The 27,559-nt window shown below is 50.4% G+C and overlaps 1 protein-coding gene across 3 annotated transcripts in view; it reads left to right on the top strand.

The window, feature by feature from the left end:
• Nucleotides 1–25,761, top strand: part of TEAD3 (TEA domain transcription factor 3) — a 33,375-nt gene extending 7,614 nt beyond the window's left edge. The window contains exons 2-13 of one of the 3 annotated variants that reach the window (XM_036768714.1): nucleotides 5,156–5,408; nucleotides 8,532–8,596; nucleotides 13,389–13,451; nucleotides 14,748–14,759; nucleotides 15,650–15,790; nucleotides 15,974–16,023; nucleotides 18,368–18,429; nucleotides 20,700–20,833; nucleotides 21,369–21,542; nucleotides 22,504–22,644; nucleotides 22,747–22,899; nucleotides 23,424–25,761. In XM_036768714.1, coding sequence (XP_036624609.1) covers nucleotides 5,402–5,408; nucleotides 8,532–8,596; nucleotides 13,389–13,451; nucleotides 14,748–14,759; nucleotides 15,650–15,790; nucleotides 15,974–16,023; nucleotides 18,368–18,429; nucleotides 20,700–20,833; nucleotides 21,369–21,542; nucleotides 22,504–22,644; nucleotides 22,747–22,899; nucleotides 23,424–23,537 — 1,116 coding nt within the window. In that variant the 5' untranslated portion in view covers nucleotides 5,156–5,401 and the 3' untranslated portion in view covers nucleotides 23,538–25,761. Of the gene's footprint in view, nucleotides 1–5,155; nucleotides 5,409–8,531; nucleotides 8,597–12,537; nucleotides 13,193–13,388; nucleotides 13,452–14,747; nucleotides 14,760–15,649; nucleotides 15,791–15,973; nucleotides 16,024–18,367; nucleotides 18,430–20,699; nucleotides 20,834–21,368; nucleotides 21,543–22,503; nucleotides 22,645–22,746; nucleotides 22,900–23,423 lie in introns of those variants that run through there. The other 2 variants (XM_036768715.1, XM_036768713.1) reach the window with 2 other exon arrangements.
• Nucleotides 25,762–27,559: the final 1,798 nt, after the last annotated feature.

Genomic DNA, 27,559 nt, shown 5'->3' with positions numbered 1-27,559 from the left:
CTTTTCCTTTTCTTCTTCCTGTTCTAGTCTCTGAGCTCTTCACCTGTGTCCTAGTCTATCCGTCATTGTCTCTCTGTCCGTTTTCTTTTTATCTCTGCCTCTCTTTCCTCCCTCAAAGGTGCTGGATTTAGAGTCGGGAGCACCAGAGTCTCATCTCGGTTCTGACATTTACTGTGTCACTCGCTGTAGTCGAGATGTTTAATATCTCTGATCCTCACTTTCCTCATATTTGCAATATTTATACTACCTTCCTCACAGGATCGTCTGGTAAGGAATAGTTTGATAAACTTTAAAGTGCTCCATAAATATGAATTATTATCATTAATCAGTGGCACAGTCAAACACTGCAGAGATTGTCTATAGCCTGAAGAGGCTGAGCAGGGGGAGGAGGAAGGTGTTTCTCTAAGGAAAAAGGTGTTTCTCTCCCATCTATCCCTTCTCACCCTTTGGGGTGGGGGCAAAGGTTCACACCCTTGTCTCTCCTGGGAGACAAGAAGCTGACGGAGTTTCATGTGACACTCGGCTCTGCCCCCATTCCCAAGGGCGCTGGCTGCCCAGTCTCCCTTCCCTGACCCCTTACCCGTTCTCCCTTCTCGTGCCATGGGCACTGGAGCCAGAAGTGGTCTGCTCAACTTTACTACTTTGAGCCCTGCAAATGAGAAGGCCCACCTTGGAAATTCCCACTACTCTAGCCAGCATGATAGACTGGAAAAAGTACCAGGTTTGATGTTAGAAAAGCAGGAATCAAATCTCCACTCTCCTACATATGGCCTGTGTGACCTTGGCCAAGTCACTTCCTCTCAGTTTCCTCCACTGGGAAATGAAGCGCCCCTTCTGGCTCTGACTCCTGAGCCCTCTGCCTCAACCCTCCCTTACTTCTGGTTCCCAGACCCTAGCATGTGTCAGAAGAGTTCAGACCGGCAGAGCCACTCAGGGTGGTTGTAGGAACAGGGAAGGCCTGGCCCTTCCTCCTGTTTCTCATGAGACAACCACCGAGGTCACTGATGTGTATCTGAGGGGACATTTTACAGTTGAGGCAGCTGAAGCCCAAAGATGCTAAGAGACTTGCCCAAGGTCACGTAGGTAGAGAGTAGGATTTGGACCCAGGGCCTCTGACCCTGAACTCCGCCGTGTTGACTCCCAAAGTTCCCAGGTTTGGGACACTGCCAGGGGAGTAAAGAGGAGAGCTGCCTTGTGTAAGAGTGCATGTGTAACATTTGCACAATCAGTGTTCCTGTATGTATCTTCATGTTGGTGTGTGTGTTCATGTGTCTTACTGCCCGTGTATGTGTCTGAGTGTTAATAACTGCGCTCAAAGTCACATGTGTGCCTGCATATTAGTACTTATGTGTTCATGCCTCTCAAAGTTAATTTGAATAGAAGTGCTTTTGTTGGGAGGGGGGTTCTTTTCTTCATCCCCTTCCCAGCCCCCATTCTCATTCTGAGCACCCCCTCCCCCTACAGCTCATCAGTTGTATGTAGTCCTGGCCAGGGGCAGCCTGCTCCCCACCCCCCCAAGTCAGTCCTGGCTCCTGCCGTGTTCTCCTTATTTGGCCACAGTGCTCCCGAGGGGGGCGGGGCGGGGGCTGACATCACCTCGAGAAGGGGGGGGGCCAAGAGCAGGGAAGGAGGAGCAGGGGGTAGGGAGTTGGGGGAGGCAGAAAAGTTTCTCTAGCGGTCCCTGGGGCTGCCAGGGCCCCCCACGCTACCCAACTACTGCAGCTCTGAAAGGCCAAGACTTTGGGGCTGACTTCATGGAGGGAATAGTTCCCCGGCACTCCTTCACTGAGAATCCTAGGGTGTGGGGGAAGCATCTGACCAAAGTGAGGGCCCAGGAAACAGCCCCCTCCCCTTCATCTTCCTCCCACTCCTGCTTCCAATAGATGGACTTAACTCTGTCTGCCCAGAGACTTGCATTTTCAATGTTTTACATCCTGGTTTCCCATCTACAAGAAGAGAAATTCTCTGGAGCTTGGGGACCTCTCTGCTTGCCCTCATTCAGCCCCCCTCCCCCTATAGCACTCAGACTCGAATCTCTAGGTCACTTGTGTCTCCAATCCCTTCCTTTCCAGGGGTCTTTGAGGAAGGTGTAGAGGAGCTCTGGGACTTCTGGGAGATAGAAGAGTAAGGAAACCCAGGCCTCTAGGCTTCCTGGGTAAAGGTCCAGGATAGGGATCAAGGACAGGGAGAACCTTGTGAATTGTCTTCTTTATCTTGTCTGGTTCCTTGATTTGGGATCTCTCTCTCTCTGTCTCTCTGTCTTTCTCTTTTCCTCCCTCCCTTTTCCCTCTCTCCCAGCCTTTCGCTGTCTCTCTCTCTCTCTCTCTGTCTTTCTCTTTTCCTCCCTCCCTTTTCCCTCTCTCCCAGTCTTTCGCTGTCTCTTTGTCTCTCTGTCTTTCTCTTTTCCTCCCTCCCTTTTCCCTCTCTCCCAGCCTTTCGCTGTCTCTCTCTCTCTCTCTCTGTCTTTCTCTTTTCCTCCCTCCCTTTTCCCTCTCTCCCAGTCTTTCGCTGTCTCTATCTTTGTCTCTCTGTCTTTCTCTCCTTCCCTCCCTCCCTCTTTCCCCATTCCTCCATCACTTTCTGTCTCTATCTCCCTGTCTCTCTCTCTCTCCTGAGCTTGGAGTTAAGAAGATTTGAGTTCAAATGTGGTCTCAGACACTTAACTGTGTGACCCTGGGCAAGTCACTCTGTCTACCTCAGTTTCCTGAACTGTAAAATGAGGATGATAATAGCACCTACCTTCCCTGGTTATTGTGAGGATGAAATTAAATAATTGTACAGTGCTTAGCATAGTGCCTGGCACATAGCAAGCATTTAATAAATGTTTCTTTCCTTTCTTACCCCTTATCCTCTCTCTGATTGTCTCCTGGTTTTTTCTTCCTCAGTTCCTCTCTTTGTTTCACCCTTGATTTGAGACTCACTCACTCCTCCCCTCCCCCACTCTCTCTCTCACTCTCTGTCTCTCTCTCTCTCTCTCTCTCTCTCTTGCCACCCCCCCCCCCCCCGCCTCTCTCTCCCCCCCACCCCCAATCCTGCTATCAGAGAAGTAATTCTTGAGTGGACTATCAGGGCTTTGGGGACAGGTTTATAGGTCTGCACTAGGGCCTCCTGGGTTCCTTCACTTGCCCAGACCTGACTGCCCCTTGGCACAAATGCTCCCTTAGATCCAAGAGCTGATGCCTAGAGTTATTGCCATGACAACCAGGCACCTTCTTTCCGTAATCCCAGGACATGTCCATCTTCACATCTAGCTGAAGAGCAGGATTCCCCCAGATACCTTCCCTGCCTGCCCCCCTTCCCCCAACTAATCCATCATCACCTTTGAGGCTTTCTGTGAGCCTCAAAGCCTCAGGGGAAGAGACCTCCAGTCTCCTTGACCACCCCCTTTCAGGAAAGCTTCCATGCTCTCCCTTTACCAATTCTTACTGACTTCCTCCTCACCCACCCAAATCTCAGACTGGGAAAAGGTGGGCGCCCACTTGTCAGAACAAGGAGTAATTGTTGTCCTTGAACAGACGCCTTATCCTGGGCTACAGGGGGTATGGTCCTGGGGCTATAGAGAGTCATATGGGACCTGGAGCTGTGAGAAATTGTTAGGGTTCAGAGCATTAATGACTTTATATGGAACTGTGTGGCACCATGTGAGTTTATGCAGACAGGCATGGGGAAGACATCACAGTGTAATGGGTGGAGCAATAGCCTTGGGTAGAAACTGTCTTTTGTCTTTCTTTGTATCTTTAGCGCTTAGCACAATGCCTGGTACATGGTAAGTGCTAATTTACTGAGGAGACTTGAGTTGGAACTGTTATGCCTGTGCTTGCTAACTATGTGACCCTGAGCAAGTCATTTGTTTTTCCTGAGCCCCAGTTCCCTCATCTGTAAAGTAGAAATAGTATAGCCCCTGCCTCGTAGGGTTAGCTGTGAAAATCAAATGGGCGCAGGTATGTAAAACACTGCAAACCTATGAGGTGGCCATCTGTATTGGTAGCAAGCGTCTCCTTCCCGAGAGTTCACAAGTCTGATCCAAAAGTGAAAGTGCTTTTCAAATGTGAGCTGTGATTGTACAAGGCCTGTGGAATTGGATGGGTCCGGCGGGTCTCTCCAGCAGTATGGAAGCCTGTGCAAGAGGCCTTTACATGGGGTATATGAAGTCGTTTGGGACTGTGTATAACTGTGGGGGTGACATGGAGCTGTCCTTGTCAATAGAACCTATCCTCCCGCCCCTGCGCATGCCTTCCCAAGCTCCTCCCGTTCCCTTTGGTGGACCCCTTTAACACAGTCTGGGCCATTTATTAACACAACTTGTCATGACCAGTTTTCCGAGTGTAAACCTTGTCTCCCCACATGGACTATAAGTTCCTCGAAGGGAGCAGAGGACTTCTCTTGTCTCACAGTATAGAAATTCAATAAATACTTGTTGGATAGATGGATGAAATAGTATGGAATCTCAAAATGCTTTGAGATGAAAATGGCACCATGAGAGCAGGGGGCCAAAACCCCAAAGCTAACACATCCAAAGTGTGGATGGATGTTTGGGGAGAGATGGGTAGACGGTAAGAGCCAAAGAACCTAGGACTAGAAGAAAAAAAAACGAATCACTGGTCCTTCCTAACATTCACCTTTCCCCCTGTGCCAGCCATATGAGTGACATTTTTTCACTAGCCCAAGCCACTTGTGGGCCAAACTCTGATCAAGCTCCCCCAGCCCTTCCACCCTTGGAGCACAAATGAAAAGAGTATTGGATTTGAAGTCACAGGACGTGGGTTCCAATATGACTATGCCCTTTACTACTCCTGTGACCTTAAGCAAGTCCTTAATGTTTCTTCATGAAGGCATTGGACTAGAGGACTTCCGAGATTCCCTTGAATTCTAAATCTGTGGCTGCAGGGAACAGTGCTTGGAGGGGGTCACTGGGGGTAGGGGCCAAGGATAGCAGCCTGTCACCCTAATACATCCCGTCCTCAAAATCATAGAGCTGTCAGCCTCTATCACCGTCACCTTCTTGGTGGAGAGGGTGGAGGTAGGGTGACGCTTGAGGCATTGAGCAGATAGCCTGGGAGGTGGGGGGTGGAGGGGAAGGGTGAGTGTGGCTTTGGTTTGGGCAGAGCTGGTCTAGCCAGTTCCATGACCCCCATCCTATCCCCTGTTCTACCAGGTCCTCGCGTGCCCAGCGGGCTCGAGGCCAGAGCCCAGAGCAACCAGCACAATAGCGTCCAACAGCTGGAACGCCAGCAACAGCCCCGGAGAGGGCCGGGATGATGGGCCCGAGGGGCTGGACAAAGGGCTGGACAATGATGCGGAGGGAGTGTGGAGCCCGGACATTGAACAGAGCTTCCAGGAGGCCCTCGCCATCTATCCTCCCTGTGGTCGGCGTAAGATCATCCTCTCAGATGAAGGCAAGATGTATGGTGAGTGCCAGGGCGGAGAGCAGGGCCCTTGTGAGTAAAGAGAGCCTCTTAGGAAGGAGCAGAGGCAGGGAAACCAAATATATGGCTTCAGTGTGAAACACACAGGTAACAGGGTAGTGACTGAAAGGTCAGAGAGGCCTGGAGAAGGTGGGGTCCACTGGGCTGCCCTGATCTTCAGTCCTCCCTCATGGAATGGTTCTCTCCAGAGGTTCTCTTTCCATTCCCTCACCCCTCCCTTTGCTGCTCTCTGCCCCCTCACCCAGCCGGTTTGGTGAAATAACCCCTGCGCCAGCCACAGACGAGTTTGGGCGTGTGAGCCCGTGTGTCTGGATCCGGGCCTCCTCCTCCTTGTCCTCCTCCCCGTCCTCCTCCTCCCCCTCCTCCTTTTCATAAACAAGCCAATTTTGCCCCCTCCCCCAGTCCACAGCCAACACTCTCCTGCCCCCATCTGCTGTTCCTGCTCCCAGTTTTACCTTACCTTCCCCGAACTACTTGGTGGTTTCAGGTGATTCAAAAAATGGGTAACCTCTGCCCCCAGGCTCTTCACCCCAGGATCTCTGGGATGTCAGAGGTCCCCGGCTGAGATACATAAGGGCTTGTGTTGAAGGAACTGGGAGATACCCCATTAGCCTCAAAGCTATCATGGGAACCTAACAAGCTGAACAGAGGTCTTTTCTGGGGGTAGCTGCCACAGAGGGTAGAAGTTTTACCACTGGGTACTGTGGGCAGAGCAGAGCTAAGGCCCTAGTCAGACACTATTGGTCATGCTAGCTATGGATCCAAGAGAGACAGCTGGGCTGGGGGCTGGGACTAGGCTCTTTGTGGAGGTAGGAGACAGGATTCTAGGTTTCAGAAACCTGAAGGGGTTGGGGGGTAGGGGGACGATTGTGGCCTGTATTGAAAGTGTTTTGAGCAGGGGAGAGGCTCACATCTGTCCTTCCTTTGTTCCCCAAATCTTATCCATCTTATTTGTGCTCTTAGCCCATTAACCCTAGCTTGAGTTCCTTTTTTTATTGCCAGCCCCCCAAACCAAAAGTTAGTTTCCCCTATTCTTACAGCCCCTGGTGAGCCTGATCCAGAGCTGCATTTTTGGGATGACTCTGCCTGCTGACGTGCTGGGGCTGGCCCCTGGCCAGCTCCCCCCACCCCCCCAAACCGGCTCTCCCAGCAGCAGCCCAGACAGCTGGCGGCCACTTAAAGAGACAGGCCCTTAGCCTTTCAGCCCAGGCCAAGAGGGAAGAGGAAAGGGAGGAGTCTCAGTAGGGAAGGGACCAAAGGAGATAGACTGGGGTGGGAAGGGCTGACTCGGGCTCTCTGTCCCACCCCCCTCACCCCTAATTTTCTCATCTCCATGAGAGGGCCTCTTTACTTCAGCAGGGAGATGCCCTAGGACAGGGTTGCCTCCCCAGTACTCACTGGGTTGCCTGCTCCCACCCCAGCCCCACAGACTAGCTGGGGCAGCCCCAATGGGGTATTTTTAGCCAGGGATGGAGGAGTGGAGAGGGGAAGGCGGGAAGGGAGGAGGAGGGAGGGGAGACGGAAGGGGTTGGTTTAGTCAGGGGAGAAGTATTCCAGGAATGTGACTGGTTTGGGGAGGACTTGGGGTTGGGGGGTAACACAACTGGGATTTGGCAGAAAGGGGAGTGGGCAAGAGGAAACATGGAGAATCCTATACCTTCAGTGACGTAAACCCAAAGAGACACATACTAAGAGCTTCTGTCCCCCCCACCATGTTGCCAAGTTCCTTGGATAGATGCCAGGTACCATCTACCATTTTCTAGGGATTGGGCAAGGTCTTCTGGTTTCCAAGGGCAGATATCACGCCCACCCCCACCAGAGATGAGCTCCCCATCCTCTTCTGGCTGGAAGGGCGCACTTTCAGGAAGCTGACCAAGTGCCGAGTCACACACAGGGCATATTACACACCCTGTGACAGATAGATAGATAGGTAGGTAGGCAGATTGATTGATTCATACACATGTGCGTGCATTCAAATATATCTACATGGTTGATAGATAGACAGACAGACAGACAGACAGACGTAGGCAGGCAAGCAGGCAGGCAGACAGACATCAAACGACACACACCAGAACGTACAGACACAGATAGGTAAGCTTCCTCACGGACACACAGGCGTGGGTAAAGAAATGGCAGCCACGGTTACGGACATTCAGAGAGACAGACACAAGATAAAGAATCACTCAGAGTTGAAGAAGGCCTGAAGGGACCTCAGAGACCAGGTAGTCCAACTCTCATTTTACAGAGTGGGAAACTGAGGTCCGAAGAAAGGAAGTCAGGGCAGAAACAGGACTAGATCACCCCCCCCACCCCTGACACACACACGCACTCCTCCTGACACCCAGGCTAGAGCTGTTTCATGTCCACGGTCATACACAGAAACGTGGAGTAACATGGGTGGAGGTGGGATGTACACACCTCGTGATTCAGAGGATACAGAGCCACATAGACATGTCCCAAAAAGGACACACACAGTATGCACAAAAGGATGCACCGTGACACATCCAGGGTGGGAAGGAGTGGAAAGGCATGGAAGAGACTCAAATACACACACACACACACACACACATACACACACACACACATATACACACACACACACACACACACACACACACACACCACACACCACACACCACACACACACACAGAGTGAGTTTATCCAGTTGTCTTCTTCACCTGCCCCTGTTTATCTACAGAACCAAAAAGGGTTGTGAATGGGACAACAGTACCTAATATGTGTTGGCCCCCTCTTTTACCCTAATGCCTCTGGTCTGGAAGCTTCTGCCACCACCCCGAATATCAGCCATCCTCTGTCTCCTGACTGGGGATCTGTTCCAAGCCCTCAGCTGGGAGAAGGCCCTCAGAGCCATGTGGTCCCACTTGCTGCTCAGATCCCCTGCTTCCACTTCTTTGTCCTGTTGGCCTCCATCCAACTCTGTCCAACTGGTGCCACCTTCTGGCCCTGAGAGACCTGGGGTCAGAGTGAGAGGAAGGAAAGGAGAGGAGGAGAGGTAGTCTTTGGGCAGGGGGAGACCATAGGGCTGCCCACTTTTAGTTACACCATTTACCTACTCCCTGGTTTCCCCCTCCCTCTCAATCCAGGTCGCAATGAGTTGATAGCCCGATATATCAAGCTAAGGACGGGAAAAACTCGGACAAGGAAACAGGTAAAAAGATATACTACAGCCCTGAACACACACATATACACACGACTGACACACATATATACACCACACATTTCTCTTTCTCTCTTTCTCCCCACCTCTCTCTTTCCTGTTCCTCACCCTCTTCTCTCTTTCTTCCTCTTTCTCTCCCTCTTTCTCTCCCCCCTCTCTCCCTTTCCTTTTCTTCTCCCTCTCCTCCCTCTCTCCTCTTTCTCTCCCTCTTTTTCTCTTCCCCCCTCTCCCTTTTCTCTCCCTCTCCTCCTTCTTTCCCTCTCTTTCTCTCCCTCTTTCTCTCTTTTCTCCCTTCTCTCCCTTTCCTTCCTCTCTTCTTCATTCCCTCCCTCTTTCTCTTCCCCCTCTCTCCCTTTCCTCTTTTCCCTCTCCTCCCTCTCTCCTCTTTCTCTCCATCTTTTTCCTCTCTTCTCCCCTCTCCCTTTCCTCTCCTCTCTTTCTTCCTCTTTCCCTCCCTCTTTCTCTTTTCTCCTTTCTCTCCCTTTTTTCTCCCTCTCCCTCTCCTCGTCTTCATTCCCTCCTTCTTTTTCTCTTTCTTTCCCCTCCCTTTCCTCTCCCTCTCCTCCCTCTCTTCCTCATTCCCTCCCTCTTTCTCTTTCTTTCTTTTCCCCCATCTCCCTCTCCTCCTTCTCTCCTCTTTCTCTCCCTCCTTTTCTCTCTTCCTCCCTCTCCCTTTCCTCTCTCTCTCCTCCCTCTTCTTCTTTCCCTCCCTCATTCTCTCTATCTCTCCCTCTATTTTCTCCTCCCTCCCCCATCTTTCTCCTCTTCCTCTCTCTTTCTCCTTCTCACCTCTTTGAAAGAACTGGCTCACTATCTGCACCAACACTAACTCCTTCTCCTTCCTTCCTCTCCACCCTTGACCTCTGTAGTTTCCCCCATTGTGAAATGAAGACATTGGAGTAAATAGCCTCCAAAGGCCCTCCCAACTCTGACATTCCATGCTTCTTCCTTTTGTTACCTATTCCTAGCCTTCTACCCTGGAACTGCTCCATCCCTATCCCCTGGATGTTTGGAATTGCCTACTCTTAAAGACTTCCCAGGATTGAAAGTTTTCAAAGTTGAGCAGTTGGGTAGGAAAGGCTAGATGAGGGTGCTGCAACCTGGATAAGATCCCCACCCCCAGCTATTCCGGGAGGTCAAGGTAAAGGGGAAGGCATAGAATGGACCATGCTATTGAAAACCTAAACACCCCCCAAAACCACACCTAATATACTCTTCCCAGAGATTTGAAGTGTCTGGATCTATGAAAAAGGGAAAATGTGCTCCCCACCAACCCTGTAGGATACTTGGTATCCTTTATTTCTTACCAAGTCTCACTACCAGCCTCCTATGGGCCAGGTGGCAGGCTCTACACCCCCGTCCTCCATCACTGTTCTATTTGGTCCTTTGGCCACAGTGCTGCCAGGTTCCAGATCTGGTGGTCACTGCTTTCTCCCTCCACCCTCCCCAAGGGAATCGAGGTTCTCTCTGTTAGAAATGGGGTAGTGACTGGGTCACGGATAATGGATTCCAGGAAGTAATCTTCTGAAATCCTACACCCTACTTCCTGCAACCTAGAACCTTCCCTACCCTACAGTATATATCCTGATTGGCTCCCCAGATGGAAGGTGATAACAACATTGGGGATCTCAGCAACCAGGTGGTCAGCAGGAGAGCCCATTCTGCTCCTCCTCAGCTCTCCATGCCCAGGGCTTTTGACTAGGGACAGACATGTATAGTGTCCAGCCTTAGCCAAGACCCTAACGGCTGAGCCTTAGCCTATTTGTGATAAGGGATTGAGGTCAGGTCCTGGAGGCTCCAAACAAAGGGCACTGATTTTGAGTCAGAAGACCCGGGTTCAAATTCTGGCTCAACCACTTTGGCCAAGTCACTTCCCCTCTACAGGTCTCAATTTAATCATCTATAGAATAAGGGGGTTGGACTAAGTGGCCTCCAAGTTCCCTCCTTACCCTGAGTCTATGATCTTAGGACATAAGACAGCCACCCCTAACGTTACCACCAACCCTTTAATTCAGTTCGACAAATATTGAATAAGCATTTCTGATGTGCTGGGTTCTGAGTCCTCCTTTCCTTCTAAAGAGGAAAAAAGACTCGGCAGCTAACCTCTAGGGCCATGTGGTCTGCTGAGGATTAGGGGTCCTATAGCCACCCCTGCATCCTTCCTGGCCTCCCCACTCAAAAATGGAATCTGAATCAGGGAGCTTGATGCTCAACATGTCTATGACAAACGTGAGTTAACAGAACCAAGCTCATAGACCCTGCTCCTGAAAGGGAGGATGAGACTGGCGATGGCGATGGAAAGGGTTTGGCCCTGGATCCCCATCTCAGAACTAAGACAGGAGGCCAAGATTCTCTGATCCTACCATCGCAAGAAGCCACCCTGCTTTCCCTAAAGGGTTTTAGATTACCCAGTATGAGGACAGATGTTCATTCATTAAGCATGTATGCCCAGATCTGTGCTAGGCACTCTGAGGGAGAGAGAAGAAATAAAGAACGCAGTCAGTGTTTTCAGACTTTTTTGAACATATTATGCTAATTTTTAAAAATTAATGTTTTAATAAAAAAAAAGACAACACAAGAGTCCATATACGTGCCATGGAAGTGGGCTGGATTACTATCCACTATCCGTGTGATCTTAGGCAAATCGCTTAACCCCCCTGGACTCAGTTTCCCCATCTATAAAATGAGGGGCGGGGGAGGGGAGCACTAGATTGTCTGCAAGGTCTCTTCCCTGCTCTAAACCCATGATTCTATCATCTTCTAACCTGGGACCAGAAGAGCTCACCAAGTGACAGGATCACTTTGACAGCTGTGTCCCTGAAAAGACTGGGAGTAAATCTAATCCTATTAGAGGCAGGCGGGGCAGTTCAGCCTTGGAAGAAGCCACATGCCTAATTCTTTCATAACTGAGGAACTATTCCTGAATTGCTCTCTTTTGTAAAGCTGAATTTTCATACCTTGGATCTACTTAAATCTGGGTCCACCATTTGTAAATGGGGAGACAAGCCCTGCATGACAAAACAAAAACAAACAAACGACAAAAACCTAGAAGATCTAGGAGCTTTCTAAAACATAAACCTTTACATACATACCTCCAGAGGCAAAGAAGGAGAAAGATCAGCAAAGGTTGGGAAAGCCTGGAAAGGTTCATCTGAAGAGTTGGAATGTGAAATAGCAACGAGTTTGGAGAAGAGGCTCCAAGAGAAAGAGAGGTTAGAGCAGTGTAGGCAAAGGTGTGAATGAGTATGGTGAGCAGGCATCCAGAAGAACTGCAGCAGAGGCATTACGCACTAAGAAGTCAGACATTAAATAAAATAGAGCCAGCAACGAGGAAGCACATGGGGGCTGGAGCTACAGTAGAAAACATTCGATTTTTAGGCAGAACATCTGGGTTCAAGTCTCACATCTGATATATATTGGCTATGTGGTTCTGAGAAAGTTACTCGACCTCTAGGCACAGCAGATGCCTATCTGCACTGGTGGAGGGAGTTGCCATATGGGGATTCCCTTTACCAATGAAATCATTAGTTTGGCCTCCCCTCCTCCCAAACTCTTACACAATCTATGGGGTTGGTTGCCTTCAGGAGAACACTTGGCAAAACTTAGAGTAGGGAGACTTTAAGTGTATGCTGTGCTGAAAAAGAACTGAAGGGTCTGGTGAATCTCCTTTCTGCTACTTCCTTCCTGTGTGACCTTGGACAAGTGACTCCCCATCTCTGTGGGTCAGTTTCCTGATCCATGAAAGAAGGGGCTGGACTAGATGTCCTTAGGAACCTGCTTCAACTCGAGACCATCTGATATGAATACAGACTGTCAGTATTTTATCAGGCTGAGGAATTCAGATATAATCCAAGAGAAAAGAGGAAGCCGATAGAGGTTTGGGCAAGGATGGCAGTGGGGTTGGTAAGGTGATGACCATGGAAGGTTGGTAGAAATAAAGAGACTGGGAAGGGGGGATTGTGGGGAGGAAAGATGATGAGTTCAGTTTTGGACATGTTGAGTTTAAGATGTCTCTGGAACATCCAGCGTGAGATGTACAAGAGGAAATTGGTGATGCAGGATTTGAAGCTCAGAGGAGGTTGGGGCTGTTTATCTAGATTTTGGAGTCTTTAGTATAGAGATAATTAAACCCACAGGAGTTTAGAGAAAGAGAAAAGACAGAGAGACAGAGAAGAGTTTAGGGGACCTAGGATGGAGCCTTGGGGAGCACCCACAGGGCTCATTAAAGAAAAATTGGGACGGGTAAGATGGAGAGCTATGAGTTGTCCCTCTATGAGTGTTACTGCTGTGTCTACATGTTTATAGACTGATACCCCCAACCTCTTTCCCTGGGAGCACAGGTTCCGGGACACACTTTGGAACCCTCTGGACCAGGAAAGTGTCCCATTGGACTCCAAGGTTTTCATGGGACCAGGGCCACCCTGGCCAAGGCTCCTTAATCACTCCAGTCCCCATGGGCCTCCCCCGCATCCCTCACTTTCTCTGTGTTTTCCTCTCTGGCCGGACGTGGGGTGGTGCCCCTAGGTGTCCAGCCACATACAGGTTCTAGCAAGGAAGAAGGTGCGGGAGTACCAGGTTGGCATCAAGGTATGTCAGCAACCCCACCCTGGCCTGGGGTCTCCAACCTCTGCCCTTCCTCCCTCTTCCCAAGCCCGCCATACCGCCCTCCAACCTGCAGCATGGGCAAGCGACTTCCCCCGCCCCCTCTCTCCTCTCCGCTCGCTCCCACCTCTCCTCTGGCTGACGGCTCTGCTGTCTCCCTCCTTCTGCTCTTTCTCTGCAGGTCTCTAGCCACTTGCAGGTTCTAGCCAGGCGGAAATCGAGGGAGATTCAGTCCAAGCTGAAGGTACGGGTCCCCCACCACCCGGCCTGGCCTCTCCTGGGGCCCCTTGGGCCTCCCGCCAGCCCCTTCCCAATCCTGCCTCCTTGGAACTCCGTAGGTCACCGACCCTGCTTTCTGTCCCACAGAGTACTTGCTGACTGTCCCAGGGCCAGTAGGGAAGGGAGAGGGGGCCGTAAAAAGGCCTCTGGGTAGAGGGGAGAAAGCAGGTAGGAGGAGTTTCTCACTTTCCCTGCTTTCTCAGGGAATGGGGATGATGCTATGGGGGACCTAGTCGCAGCCCAAGCAGGAGGAAGCAGGAAGAGGGCATCCCCATCCTCTGGGTTAGAGAGCAGATCAACCAGTACCGGCCCCAGGGACTTCCCCACCTCCCCCAGACCCCATGATAAGGAGGAGAGAGAGAGGGAAACAGGTGCAGCATCTGGCGGTCTGAGGGCCACTAGGGCCGATCTCTCCTCTACTCCGCTTTCTTTTTTTTCTCCTTCCGTCCTCGCCACCGCTAACTAACCGCATTGGGGCTTTTGGGGGTCAGGGCTTGGTTATGGGCTTGGTAGTGGTGGTGGGATGGTTATGATGGATTGCTTCATTCCCCTCCCCCTATCCACCCATTTTATCACAGTGGACCTCTGGTTCCAGGGCATCCTGATCTGAAAGCAGATCTTGGTCCCTGGAAGCCCCGAGCCTTGTAGCATCAGGTCATATTCAACTCCCTGTTCCTCAGCCCCTCTCAGAAGGCATGCCAGAGTTAGGTCTGCCTAGCCCCTTCCCTTGTGCCTAAGAGGTAGACGCAGAAGTATTTCCCCCATAGATGACTCTTCCCTCCTCGAGCCTATAACTAGGCCACCCCCATGGGCAGTCCCACCCCGATCTCCCAATATCTCCTGCCATTGTAGGCCTCATTACCTCACCCTGGTTCTGTAGGGTCAGCTCTGTTCCCACACCTCTTCCTCATCCCGAGGTATCCAGCCCATTTCACCATTCCACGCTTCCCCCTATCCAATTCCTTCTAGTCTCCCTCGAGTCCCCTCCTCCAGAGACTCCCGGGCCCTAACCTCTTAACCCTGGTGGGTTGCCCAGGTGAGCTTACTAGAAGGCAGGTGAGTGTCCCTAGTCAGGAGTTACTGGGGAAATGGAAGCCCCAGCATGAAGCTAGATGTCCCTGGACCTCTCCCTACCTCTTTAGTGAGTGCTGAGAATTAGGGAGTCATTGCAGGGAGGGAGGAGAGGGGAATGGAGAGGGGTGGGCCCCTCCTTCTACCCTCTAGTCTTCCTCTGATCCAGTTTTTCCTTTTTCCCTCACAGGCCATGAACTTGGTAAGTAACAACCCCGCCCCCTCGCCCCCATCCTTCGTCTTTCCCTCATTGCTCCTTCCTCTGGCTGATGGAGTAAGGAAAGTCATTAGATATATGCCATGGACTGAGTAAATTGAGAGAAACCCCAGAGCACTGAAGACCCAAGATGTTCTCTTGGCTCTGGTGCCCTACCAGTTATGTAACTTTGGGCAAGTCACAGTGTCTCTGGGTCTTGTTTCCTTCATCCCTGAAATAAAGCTCCTACTTCCTTTCTTATTTATCTTACGATGCCATTTCTGCAAGAGGCGTAGTGGAGGGAGAGTCAGGCTTCGAGCCAAGAAGCCCCAGGTACAAGGACTACCTCTGACACATGCTAGCTAGCTGTGGAACCCTGGGCATGTCAGCTAAATTGCCGCTGCTCTAGGCAATTCTCTAAGATTCTAAGTTGCAGAGAAGACGCCAACCCATATTGGTAGGAGTTCCCTACACTCCCAAGCTAGTCCCTTTCCCCCTATTTCATTTTTAGGATTCAATGACATAATGGATGTGGGTAAGGTCTGACTCCCTCATTTTCACAAACAAGGAAACAGATTGGTGAAGAGACATGCCCAGTGAGTTAGTGGCAGAGGCTGGACTCAGCTCTCAGTTCAGTGTTCCATCCCTTGCCCCTGCACTGTTTCTCACTCAGGCTCTGCCCCCACTCCAGCCTTTTCCAAGCAGGTTTCCTTGATGTATGCCCCTCTGACTGGGCTCCTTTTCCTCCCCACTCCCAAAACTCTCCAGGCTGCATTCTGTTCCCCAGTCACAGGCATGTGTGTGGGAAGACAGGCATGCATGAGTCTGGGAATGGAGGTGGTGTGTGTGTTATAATCAAATAGATTGTCACATGAGCCCCCTTCCTTCCTCTCCAGGACCAGGTCTCCAAGGATAAGGCGCTCCAGAGTATGGCTTCTATGTCCTCAGCTCAGATTGTCTCAGCCAGCGTCTTGCAGAATAAACTCAGCCCGCCTCCCCCAATCCCCCAGGCAGTTTTCTCTGCCGCTGCTTCACGGGTAAAGAACAGGGGGCTCAGGGATTGGGAGAGGAGGGGACCAAAATTCAGCCTTCAAGGAGATAGAAAGTGGGTGTTGTGAGCCTACAGTGTGGGGGAGAATTCACAACAGGCCAGAGTGAGGGACTGGAAATCCTGGATTCCAGGCCCGGTGAGATCCCCCAACTTTCTCCTTTCTCTGCAGTTCTGGAGCGGACCCCCTCTCCCGGGACAGCAGCCGGGACCCTCTCAGGAGTGAGTATTTCAGTCAACTTGCCCCTGCCCTTCCTTGCTCCTCCCTCAATTCCTCATCATTGCTCCTGTCTGGATCCTGGCCCCCCACCCCCCCACCCCCGCTCCACCCCTGGGCCCCCAGCCCAAACCCTGTCCTGGAGTTTCAGCTCCATCTTGAAAACTTGAGAGCATCAATCCATCAGGCCCTGGTCTGAGTCATTGTAGATAAGTGAAGTTACTTAGTTAGCCTGCTAGAAGCTCGTCTGTCACACAAGTACTTAGATAATCAGTCAACAGGCTAACTAATTAGTCACTTACTGAACCCATCTCAGTCATCAGTTGGTCAGTCTGTCACTTTGCCCTGTTATTAGTCAGTTATGGAACAGTGGGATTAACATGCTTTGACAGGATAAAATGACCCCCTCCCCCCAATTCTCATCAGTCACTCAGTTAGATAAGCAGGTGGTCAGTCAACCACCTGGTGAGTCAGGAACTTAGTCACTTAACCAGTCAACCAGTTTTCTAACTAGTCATCCAGTCACCTAACCAGTTAGTGAGTCACTTAGCTGGACTAGTCAGTCAGCTAATCAGTCAATTACTTGATCAGTTAGGGAGGGAGGAAGGGAAGTAGGGAGGAAGGAAGGAGGGAAGAAAAAAAGGAAGGGAGGAAAGAAAGAAGGGAAGGAGGGAGGCAGGGAGGAAAAAAGGAAGGGAGGAAAGAAAGAAGGGAAGGAGGGAGGCAGGGAGGAAGGAAGGAGGAGGGAAGGAAAGAAGGAAGGGAGGCAGGGAGGAAGGAAGGAAGGAAAGAAGGAAGGGAGGGAGGGAGGAAGGAAGGAGGGAAGGAAAGAAGGAAGGGAGGCAGGGAGGAAGAGAGGAAGGAAGGGAGGGAGGGAGGAAGGAAGGAAGGAGGGGAGGAAGGAAGGAGGGAAGGAAGGGAGGGAGGGAGGAAGAGAGGAAGGAAGGAAGGGAGGGAGGGAGGAAGGGAGGCAGAAAGGAAGGAGGGAAAGAAGGGAGGCAGGGAGGAAGGAAGGAGGGAAGGAAAGAAGGAAAGGAGGCAGGGAGGAAGGAAGGGAGGGAGGGAGGGAGGAAGGAGGGAAGGAAAGAAGGAAAGGAGGCAGGGAGGGAGGAAGGGAGGCAGAAAGGACAGAGGGAAGGAAAGAAGGAAGGGAGGCAGGGAGGAAGGAAGGGAGGGAGGGAGGAAGGAGGGAAGGAAAGAAGGAAAGGAGGCAGGGAGGAAGGGAGGCAGAAAGGACAGAGGGAAGGAAAGAAGGAAGGGAGGCAGAGAGGAAGGAAGGGAAGGAGGGAGGAAGGAGGGAAGGAAAGAAGGAAAGGAGGCAGGGAGGAAGGAAGGAGGGAAAGAAAGAAGGAAAAGAGGCAGGGAGGAAGGAAGGGAGGGAGGAAGGGAGGCAGAAAGGACAGAGGGAAGGAAAGAAGGAAAGGAGGCAGGGAGGAAAGAAGGAGGAAGTAAAGGAGGGAGGGAAGGAAAGAAAGCAGGGAGGAAGGAAGGGAGGGAGAGAGGAAGGAAGGGAGGGAAAAGTATTTATTAAGCGCTGCGGTTCTCAGACTTTTTGATCTCCAGGCTACCTTACACTAAAAAAATTTTTTCATAAAATTATGTCAGTATATTTGAATATCTCCAAATAATTATTTTTTCAAAAGTTTCAATGTTTTAATGTGGGTTATGTCTAGTGAAGTTAAAATATCTTAGTGTTATTATTAAAATAGTTTTGACCTCACAGGCCTCATGAAAGGGTCTTAGGGACTTCCAGGAGTCCCTGTACAGCATTTCGAGACTTACTATGTGCCAAACACTGTGATAAGCTGGGACTACAAAAACAAAGAGCGAAGACGATTCTAGTCCTCAGAGAGCTTATAGTCAGTCTGTTGGAGACAACACACAAAGGGGAATGGCATCCAGAGAGGCCCACTTTGGTCCTGAAAATTAGACGAAAGTGAACGGAGCTGTAGGAAAGTAGATTGCCGTGCCTCATTCAGAAACAGTGGCAGAGTTGATTTGATCATGGTTCCTGGTTGGGTCAGTCACTTAGCCAGTCAGTCTTTTAACCAATCACTTAGCCACTTAGCCAAATATTTATTTAAACAGTCAGTCATCAAGTGTTTCTAGGCCACAGTCGGAAGGCCAGACACCCTCCTTGGTGGTGCCCAAAATAAGAAGGTTGATTAGGACAATAAAGGTGTGTGTGTGTGTGTGTGTGTGTATGAGAGAGAGAGAGAGAGAGAGAGAGAGAGAGAGAGAGAGAGAGAGGAGGAGGAGGAGGAGGAGGAGGAGGAAAAAGAAGGAGGGAGGGGGAGAGCAAGAGAGAGACAGATAGAGACTAACTAGGGCTTTTCTTGTGTCTTCCAGCATCAAACCCTTCGCACAGCCAGCCTACCCCATCCAGCCACCCTTGCCACCCACACTCACTAGTAAGTGGACAGCACCATGATCTGTCTCTACCTCCTTGCATGTCTAGACCTTGATTTGGCTCCTAATTCTACTTTGCTTCCTCTACACTCTCTTCTCCACCTTCTCCCAACAGAGGTCTTGAACCTCAACCCAGCCTGGAGGCAGGGGCTATGAAAACTAACCCTTGGTTGTTGTACCTTCAGACACAGATACAGTCAAAGGAAGTTGATGTCAAGCCAGGAGAGAGGTGAAGTTCCAAGCGAGGAAGTCATATATTGGGAAATGCCAGAGATAAACTACTTTATCATTTTCCCTATGTTTGACCCCACACATATATATACATTCCCCTACACAGTTACATCTAGTCTCCATATATGCACAAACCACCTCCTTCCCCCACTCCCATTCCTGCCCCCCAACAACAACCCCACACACACACCCACACACACACACACACACCCTCTATATGTCTTACATCTATGTGCAGTTCTCCCTTCCACATGACCATTTTTCCCATAGCTGTTTCAATATAGCAAGTCAGCATAAGAAACTAATTGGGAGTTTTTTGGGAGTTTTACGGAAGCCACAGATGACAGAAAAAGTTTAGAAACTCAGAAGTGCATAAGATATATGTATAGTGCTTTATAATAAAGCCTGTGACCAAAAAGTTAACCCAAATTTTACAATAAGGTACTGTAAATACCCTATAAAAGAAAAAGGCAAAAATTCAGACTTCTTCTGTGTCATGGAGGGTCAAAAAATTTTACACAGATTTTCCAGATCACAGGGGCACTGTGCCCCAACCCCCTCGATGTGGAAGGGAGAACTGTGCTGGGAATGTCTCTGTAATCACTGCCAAATAGGAGCCCTGAAGGGCATGCCTTTCACCAGTACAATTCACAATCCCACCGCACCTCATTCTGTGTGATTTTCATCTACTCCTTTGTGTAACTCCTCCCCGAGAGATGCACCCAAAGTACTGGAGTCCTTCTTTTTAATGTCTCCAGGGTACTAGTGTGCTTTTGGGCTGCCCATCTGTGAGCTTAGTCTCAATTCATGAGCAGCCCACCTCCTTTCCTGGTCCCTTAATGGGATGTCTCTCTTGGAAGTCATCACTGTTAACATGTTGTGGCCTGTGTCTGCCCACTAGGCATCTTTTCTTTGTCCTTTGGGTCACTAGTGATTGGTACTCTTCTGGGATCGTGGTAGTCAATGCTTAACAGCTGTATACTATCCCTGGGAGAATACTAGTGTTGGAGACAGGCTTTTGTTGGAGTGAGTCGTTTTGTTCATTCAGACAGGTCAGATCTAGCTGGATGTTGAGTCCTAACTCACTGTCTGCAGTTCCTGCCCAAAACATATTGTGTATGCGCACATACACATGTATAAACACACTCTGTGCACATATATGTGCGCATGCATATACATATAAATATATACACATGTATACATGCATGCATTTTAGGGCCAGAGTCTCTGAGTTGTGGTCTTGCCAAGTAACTGAGTATAAGTCAGTATTACTTACTAGATGTGAGACCTTGGGTGAATCACCTTTCCACCACAGCACCTCAATTTTCCCCTCTCAAATAAGGGGGTTGGGCCCAATGACTGCTAAGGTCCCTCTCAGCTCTAAAGTCCTATAATTCTTTAATGAGATGATCCTTTCACGAGTGCTTTCTAGTTCTAAACACAGTCATAATCAAACTGACACATACCATCATATAGGCACTCAGACTCATGGGTAATCTCTGTATCTCTCTATGTGTCTTTCTCTCTCTGTCTCTGTCTCTGTCTCTCTCTCTCTCTCTCTCTCTGTCTCTGTTCCTCTCTGTCTCTCATCTCACAAATACACATACATAAGTTCCCAAGGGAATTCTCACACTAGCCCCTACTCTCCTGGCTATGGTTCTGTGTCCCTCAGTTCTCAAGGCCTTTCTTTCTCAGAGCTCCCCTGCACTGGCCTCTATCCCCTCACTAATCTAATGGTCTAATGATCTCCAGGAATATGGTTACTCATAGAACCCTACGGAGCTCTTTTTTCTAGGGTCAGAAAAGTGGACTAGTACTGGAGTCTGTCTATGCTTCCCTGCTTGTCTCATTTGATTTAGCTTCTACCTCAACTCCCTTTCCTCTCCAATGTCTACTCCACCTTTCCATAAGAGAGGGCTTGAGCCTTGACACAATCCTGAGAGCAGAGACTAAGACGTGGCCATTGTCCACTAGCACAGAACCAGAGCTCCTGGCATGTATCTAGCCCCTACCTGGTTCACAATAGAAGTCTCTCCCCTAGGTTACGAGCCCTTGGCCCCACTCCCACCAGCCGCCTCCGCCGTGCCCGTGTGGCAGGACCGCACCATCGCTTCCACTCGACTTCGGCTCCTAGAGTATTCAGCTTTCATGGAGGTGCAGCGAGATCCAGACACGGTAATTGGGCTGGAGAGAACCTAACGTGGTCCTATGGGGGAAAAGAGGGAGGGCAGGGCAGGACAGAGACATAGAGTGGTGGCAGAGAACAGGGCACAGAGACCATAGCATATTCATGGCAGCAGAGAACACATTCACTGGGGACAGAGACCTTAGCATAGTCATGGAGAATAGAGAACACAGTAAAATCATAGGGTGTAAAGAGTATGGCATGGTCATGGGGGCAGTCATGGGATGAAGAGAACCCCAGCAGTCACAGGTTTGGGGATGTAACTTTTCTGTGTGTCCAGAGGACCCCAAACTACGTCAGGGATCTTTATCTGAGTTCCTAGGAGCCTGTGGACAACGCTGACATGACCTACCTCACACTCTTAGAGATTCTGACCTTTTTTGTCTGTCTCCTTTCACCCTTTGCCATATGGCATCATCCCTCCCCCCACTACCACCACCACCTTAGGCCCTATCTGCCTCTCACTTCCTAGGGCCCCTCCCACAGGCTTCTAACTTGACCCTGTGCTGGGCCCCTCCCCTACAGTACAGCAAGCATCTGTTCGTGCACATTGGCCAGACCAATCCTGCCTTCACGGATCCTCCCCTGGAAGCGGTGGACGTTCGCCAGATCTATGACAAGTTCCCCGAGAAAAAGGGTGGACTGAAGGACCTGTATGAGAAGGGGCCACCTAATGCCTTCTTCCTTGTCAAGTTCTGGGTAAGGATTCTCCTCACTTGCGAACTGAAGCTTTCTCTGTCTCCACAATCTCCCCTTCAGAAGGAGCCTGGCTTCAGGCTTTTTCCTAATCTGAGACTCCTATCATTCCCATCTCAAACTTCAAAGTCCCTCAACTTCTGACCACCAATAAACAAAAGCACCCTTGTCCCAGAGCCAGGAAGCAGGGAAGGGATGTGGGATGTCTTGAAGGATAGCAGGAGGCACTCTGGTTATCATATGTTAGATTAAGAGTTAGAAGGAAGCTTAGGGGTCCTCAAGTCCAACCCTGTCACTTTAAAGTATACATGTACATAACTTCTTAAAGAGGCCTGTTCACTGAATGGGCGTTACCTCACTCAAAGTGGGAACCTGAAAAGACCTTAGCCTGAAAAGACCAGGGTCTCCCATTGCATCCTGGGTCATCTCCAGTCATCCTGGTGAATACCCGGCCACTGGACCCAGATGGCTCTGGAGGAGAAAGTGAGGCTGGCGACCTTGCACAGCCCTCCCTCACTCAAATCAAAGTCAGCTGCAAGTCATGTCATCATCTCCCTGATGTCATGGTCCTCTTGGAGAATGAAGGACAAACCCAACAGTGTACAACACTGTTACACTTATAGTAAACCTGCACTTTACAGTGTAGGTGTAGAAACTGAGACCCAGAGAGGTGATGTGATTTGCCCAAAGTCACAGAGCTGAGAACTGTCAGAGGCAGGATTTGAACCTGGGTCTTCCTAACTCCAAGTCTAGTACCGTCTACGCTGTGCCGAGCTGCCTCTCAATGTCTGGGTGTCCTTGGGACATCTTCCCCCTCATACATGATTCAAGTCCTGCCCCCTGGTACCAAGTGTTTGCCTCGTTGGAGGGAATCACGCTTCCTTTCCTATAGCCTCCAGGAAAGGCTCTGAGGTGTCTGAAATCTCTCTCCCTCTCCACCTCCCCCCCCCCTTCGATTCTCCAGGCCGACCTGAATAGCACCATCCAGGACGGCCCCGGGGCTTTCTACGGTGTCAGCTCCCAGTACAGCTCAGCCGACAGCATGACCATCAGCGTCTCCACCAAGGTCTGCTCCTTCGGCAAGCAGGTCGTGGAGAAGGTGGAGGTGAGACTGTGGGCGCAAGGACCAGGGGAGAGGGAGGGAGGGAAGGAAGGAGGGGGAGACCCCGGCGAGCGCCCACCCGCGTGTTCTCTTCTCTAACCGCAGACGGAGTACGCGCGGCTGGAGAACGGCCGCTTTGTCTACCGCATCCACCGCTCCCCCATGTGTGAGTACATGATCAACTTTATCCACAAGCTGAAACACCTCCCGGAGAAGTACATGATGAACAGCGTCTTGGAGAATTTTACCATCCTGCAGGTGGGGGCTGGTCCCCTCCCCTCTCCTTCCCTCCCCCTTCCCTCACCTCCTCCTCCCCTCCCTCCACAGCAGCTGTAGAGCGCTCCCGGTGGGAGAGCCACAAGGAGCTCAGAAGGGACCGTGTCTCATCCTCTGCTTCTCCCACGTTCCATCGGACCGCAGGTTGGCACAGTAGACCCAAGTTCAAATCCAGCCTCAGACACTTACTAGCTGTATAACCCTTTGTCTGCCTCATTTTCTTCATCTATGAAATGAACGTGTTATTGTGAGAATGAAGTGTGTGAATATTTTTAAAGTGCTTGACACATAGTAGGCATTTAATAAAAGCTTGGTTCCTTCTTTCCTTCCCATCTCCCAGAGGAGAAAGCAGAGGCCCAGAAAAATGAAGTGGCTCGTCCAGCATCACCCAGAAAATCACTGGTAGAGCTAGGGAAGAGACCCCAGAGTCCTGAGGATCTGGGGCTCCTTCCTCGTTGTATATCACATCTCTCCCTGACCCCTTCCTCTTCTCTCCTGCATTCCAGGTAGTGACGAGTCGAGACTCCCAGGAGACCCTGCTGGTCATCGCCTTTGTCTTCGAAGTCTCCACCAGCGAGCATGGGGCCCAGCACCATGTCTACAAGCTGGTCAAGGACTAGGGTCTCCTTTCCTGATTCAACTACCACCTGCCGACCCAGGGCCAGGGCCCAAGACGAGTCTTCCCTCCTCATCCCTACCTCCTGACCTGGGGGCCTCGGTCCAGGACATGCCCCTTAACCTTCTACCCGCCTGCTGACCCAGGTCCCAGGCCCAGGACAAGTCCCACCCCTGTATACACTCCACTCTACTGTGGTCTATGCTTTAATTGTTGAAGAAGACAGACTAGCCTCAGGCAGTGGGGCAGCCAGCCCCTCACACCAAAACTTTTCCTTTCCCACCCTCCCCTCTTCACCATTATCCAGTTCAGGCAGGGCTGTGGCTGACCTGGATTTGGGGCAATGGAGGCCTCTCTAGAATGGGAAGAGGACAAAAAACCTTTGAAGTTCTCTGAGGAGCAGGCTGTGGTCCAGGGGAATGGTCTGGGACAGGCTCAGTTACGGGTGAAGAAGAATTAGAGATGGGTCCCAGAAAAGTAAGACACCCCCCACCCCTCCCACAGAAAGGGTTTGGAGGGGTGTGACCATAGCCCTAAAGGCAGTCAGCTGAAGTAGGGAAGAAGAAGGCTTGGGAAGTAGGTAGCAGAAGACTACAGAGCGAAACTGGGAGAGAGAGGAGTGGGTGAGGAGGCAGAAGTTGGGAGAGGAGACAGCTGGAGAATGGAGCAATGAAGCAGAGAGTTAGAAGTGGAGCAGATCATAGTAGGGGCAGTCATGAGGATGTAGAGGATGGGGTCGCTATGTAGCTGGGTTCCAACACAGAGCATGGAGTTGTTCCATTGTGGGATACCCTGAAGGTTCTAGGAGATGGGCAAGGGTCAGGTAGTAAGGTTTGCAGCTGGCTTGATGTGGGGTCTCTGTGGAGCCATGCCAAAGAACCAGGACCAACTCATCTGTTTAGATGAGTTTGTGGACCTAAGGAAGTTGGAGGTGGGAATAAACAATCATAGTTAATGAATACTGGGTGAGTGGGCTGAGAGTCTGCCACCCAAACCCCTGTAATCTGGGTCATGGAAGAGGAGAGGGCTGGTGGCCATTCCAAGTGTTTGAAGCAAAATCAGTGATTGTTAGCTGTGCCACCTTCAAGAAGAACCTATAGGCCCTAATTCTGAGTGTCTGTGTCCTCCCCTAAGGAGGACCAGCTCTAGCCCCAATTTTCACTACCACAACCACCGCCAGATCCCACCCCCCAAACATATGCCACCTCCTGCAAATACCTCATAGAACCACAGCACACATACACATAGCCTACAGTCACCATGCATTTCTAAAGGAGCCCCTAGACCTGTCCTATGGAGCCCCCCCCCGGCAGCCGAGCTCCATTCTTGCCTCCATCTGCCTACACCGTCGCCAGGTGGTGTTAACGCCACACATTCCCTCCCAGGAATTGGACCTCATTTTACCTAATTCTCTCTCTGGTGCTGGCAGGGGGAACCAACTCCCAATACTATTCCCTCCTCACTCTGACCAAACTTGAATAATTGATATGACAGCCTTTAATTAAGTGCCTACTCCAGAGGACAAAAAGAAGACCATCTTGCTCGCACAGAGATTTCAGCAGTCTGGACTTCCCTTCGTGGGGGACCCTGCTCTGAGGGCTAAGGTTGTTGGGAGTGGGGAGAGGGAATGGGCTAAGGGCCTATGGCCTAGAGCCTAGGACTGGACAGGCAACCCAAGAATCAGACATAGCTAAAGCATGGGAGAGACCTGAAGGGCCCCATCTCTTTAGGGATCAGCTTAGAACCCCACCTCCCAGGTCCCTACCATTCAGCTCCTCATGTTTAAAATTCTGGTTTGGTTGAGGTCTTGAAAAGAAAAACTAGACGGAGTTGTGGGTTGACCCCATTTTCTCCCCTAGGGCTTTTGGTGGGGACCAGTCCTCAGGCCCTCCCTCTCTCCTCCTGGTGTGCCCATAGCCCCAAAAAACCACCCCCACTGGCCTTCCCCCTGGCACCAGCTTGGAGGAGGTAGCAAAAGCCTGTGATTATTTATGATTTTCATATGAAGTACTGTTCCCCTTCTCTCTTACCCACATGTCACCCCCTCCCAAGGTGTGTCCTTCCCCCTGAGCTTCCCCCAGGCCCTTCATGGATTACAAATTGCTCAGGCCACCCCACACCCTTCCCTCCCTCTCCCCACACCCAGTTTTGTAATGTATATTATATATATATATTATATATATATTTTTGTGTATTTTTTTAATCCAGCTGTGATGGGTTGTGTCATATCCGAGGCGTGTGGCAGGGCAGTGGCCCTCAGGAGGCCGAGCTCCTGCTTGGAAAAAAAAATTAAAGTTATTTGCTTGTGGGTCAGCTTTGTGGCCTGTCATCTGCCCCTCATTCCACCCCAATGCTACCTGGGTTCTGGGATATTCTATGTGCTTACCAACTCATCAGTGTCCCTCCCAAAATGCGGTCCCTAGGGGACGAAGGAAGTCAGGCCTCTGTAGAGGGAGTGGGTGGACGTGGGGGAGATGAACCCTTAGATGATGCAGAAGCAGCATTATTCAGTAGAGGAACACAGGTTCTGGAATCGAGACCTAGGTTCAAATTCTACCTCATGCTTATTATACTTGTGTGACCTTGGGCCAAGCACTTAACCAACCTGGGCCTGAACTTCATCTGCCAGATGAAGACAGTAGACTGGTTGGCCTCTTGGGTCCCTCCTGAGCTCTGGATCTGCGCCATTGTGTTGTTTGGCATTCTTGGAGACAGGAAATAAGTGTGTGGATGAGGTAGGACCTGAGGATATCCCTGAGTTAGATTTCTGAAAAGCCTTTGACAAGGTCCCGCACCAGAAGGCTAATTCCCAGCCTGCTGAGCCCAGTCTGTTACTCCCAGGGCAGTTCATTCAGAGATTTAAATACCAAGGATGTTCCTTTGGCCAACCCCAAATTGAAATAGCCAGTTAGAGCCAGTAGGGACCAAGGATGGGGAGAAGCTGTGAGGTGAAGAGGCAAGATGGTATCCTAAGGCATGTGAAGATCATCTCGATGTCCTGGGTGAGAGAAGGAAGCGGAAGACTAGCCCTAGGAGGCCTGGTGGAAAGGGTTAGCCTTGGAGTCCGGAGAACCCAACTTCAAGCCCCAGCTCTGTGTGGCATCAGCGATGGACTAAGATGAGAACCGGGTTTCAATCCTGGCTCTGTTACTCGTGCAGCCTTTGGTTTCAATTTCATCACCCATAAAAGGAGGGGGCTGTTTCAAATACACTGAAATGCACCCCCTCCTCACCCCTGCCTCTAAAACCTCATTTTTCCTTTAAGATTCAGCTGAAATGCCACCTCTTACCTGAAGACTTCCTTGATTCCCCCAAGCTGCTAGTACCCTCACCTTCCAAATTAATTAAATGTATTTTGCATATACATACATATATGTGTGTGTATATACATACATATACACACACATATTGAATTCCCTCGTCCTCCTCTCCTTAGAATATAAGCTCCTTGAAGGCAGGGACAGTTTCAATTTTGTCTTTGTATATCCCCAACACCTAGCACAGTGCCCAACACCTAGTTGGACTATAATAAATGCTTGTCAATTACCCATATGAACTCTAAGGTCCTTTCCAGATCTATGAAATTTAGGTTTTATGGTTACCAGGGGCAGCTTTGCATAGTGGTTAGAGTCAGCCTCTGAGTCAGGAAAACTTCCTCAGTCATATTCTGGTTGTGTGACCCTGGGGAAGTCCCCTAACCTCTCACATGACTCGGATAGCTCTCTAAGGTTATAAACTGCTGGGCAGTGGCATGTCTGCAATGGTAGAAGGAGTTTTCTGAGCCAATAAAATCACAAATCTAGAAAAAGTTCCAATATACTGTCTCACCCACTGTCTTATTGAACCTCATAATCCTCCTGTGAGCTACATAGGGATTATTATTAGCCCAATTTTTATGGATAGGGAAACAGAGACTCAGAGAATGGAAATTATCCCAGGTCACACAATAAACTTGAACCTAGGCCTCATATTCTTCCTATTCCATCACCCTGGAGAGAAAGTGATAGAGGAGTGGAAGAAAAGGCT

This window comes from Trichosurus vulpecula, chromosome 7 (assembly GCF_011100635.1).
Source record: "Trichosurus vulpecula isolate mTriVul1 chromosome 7, mTriVul1.pri, whole genome shotgun sequence".
NCBI classification, from domain to species: domain Eukaryota; kingdom Metazoa; phylum Chordata; class Mammalia; order Diprotodontia; family Phalangeridae; genus Trichosurus; species Trichosurus vulpecula.
This window is presented reverse-complemented; position numbering and strand designations above follow the sequence as displayed.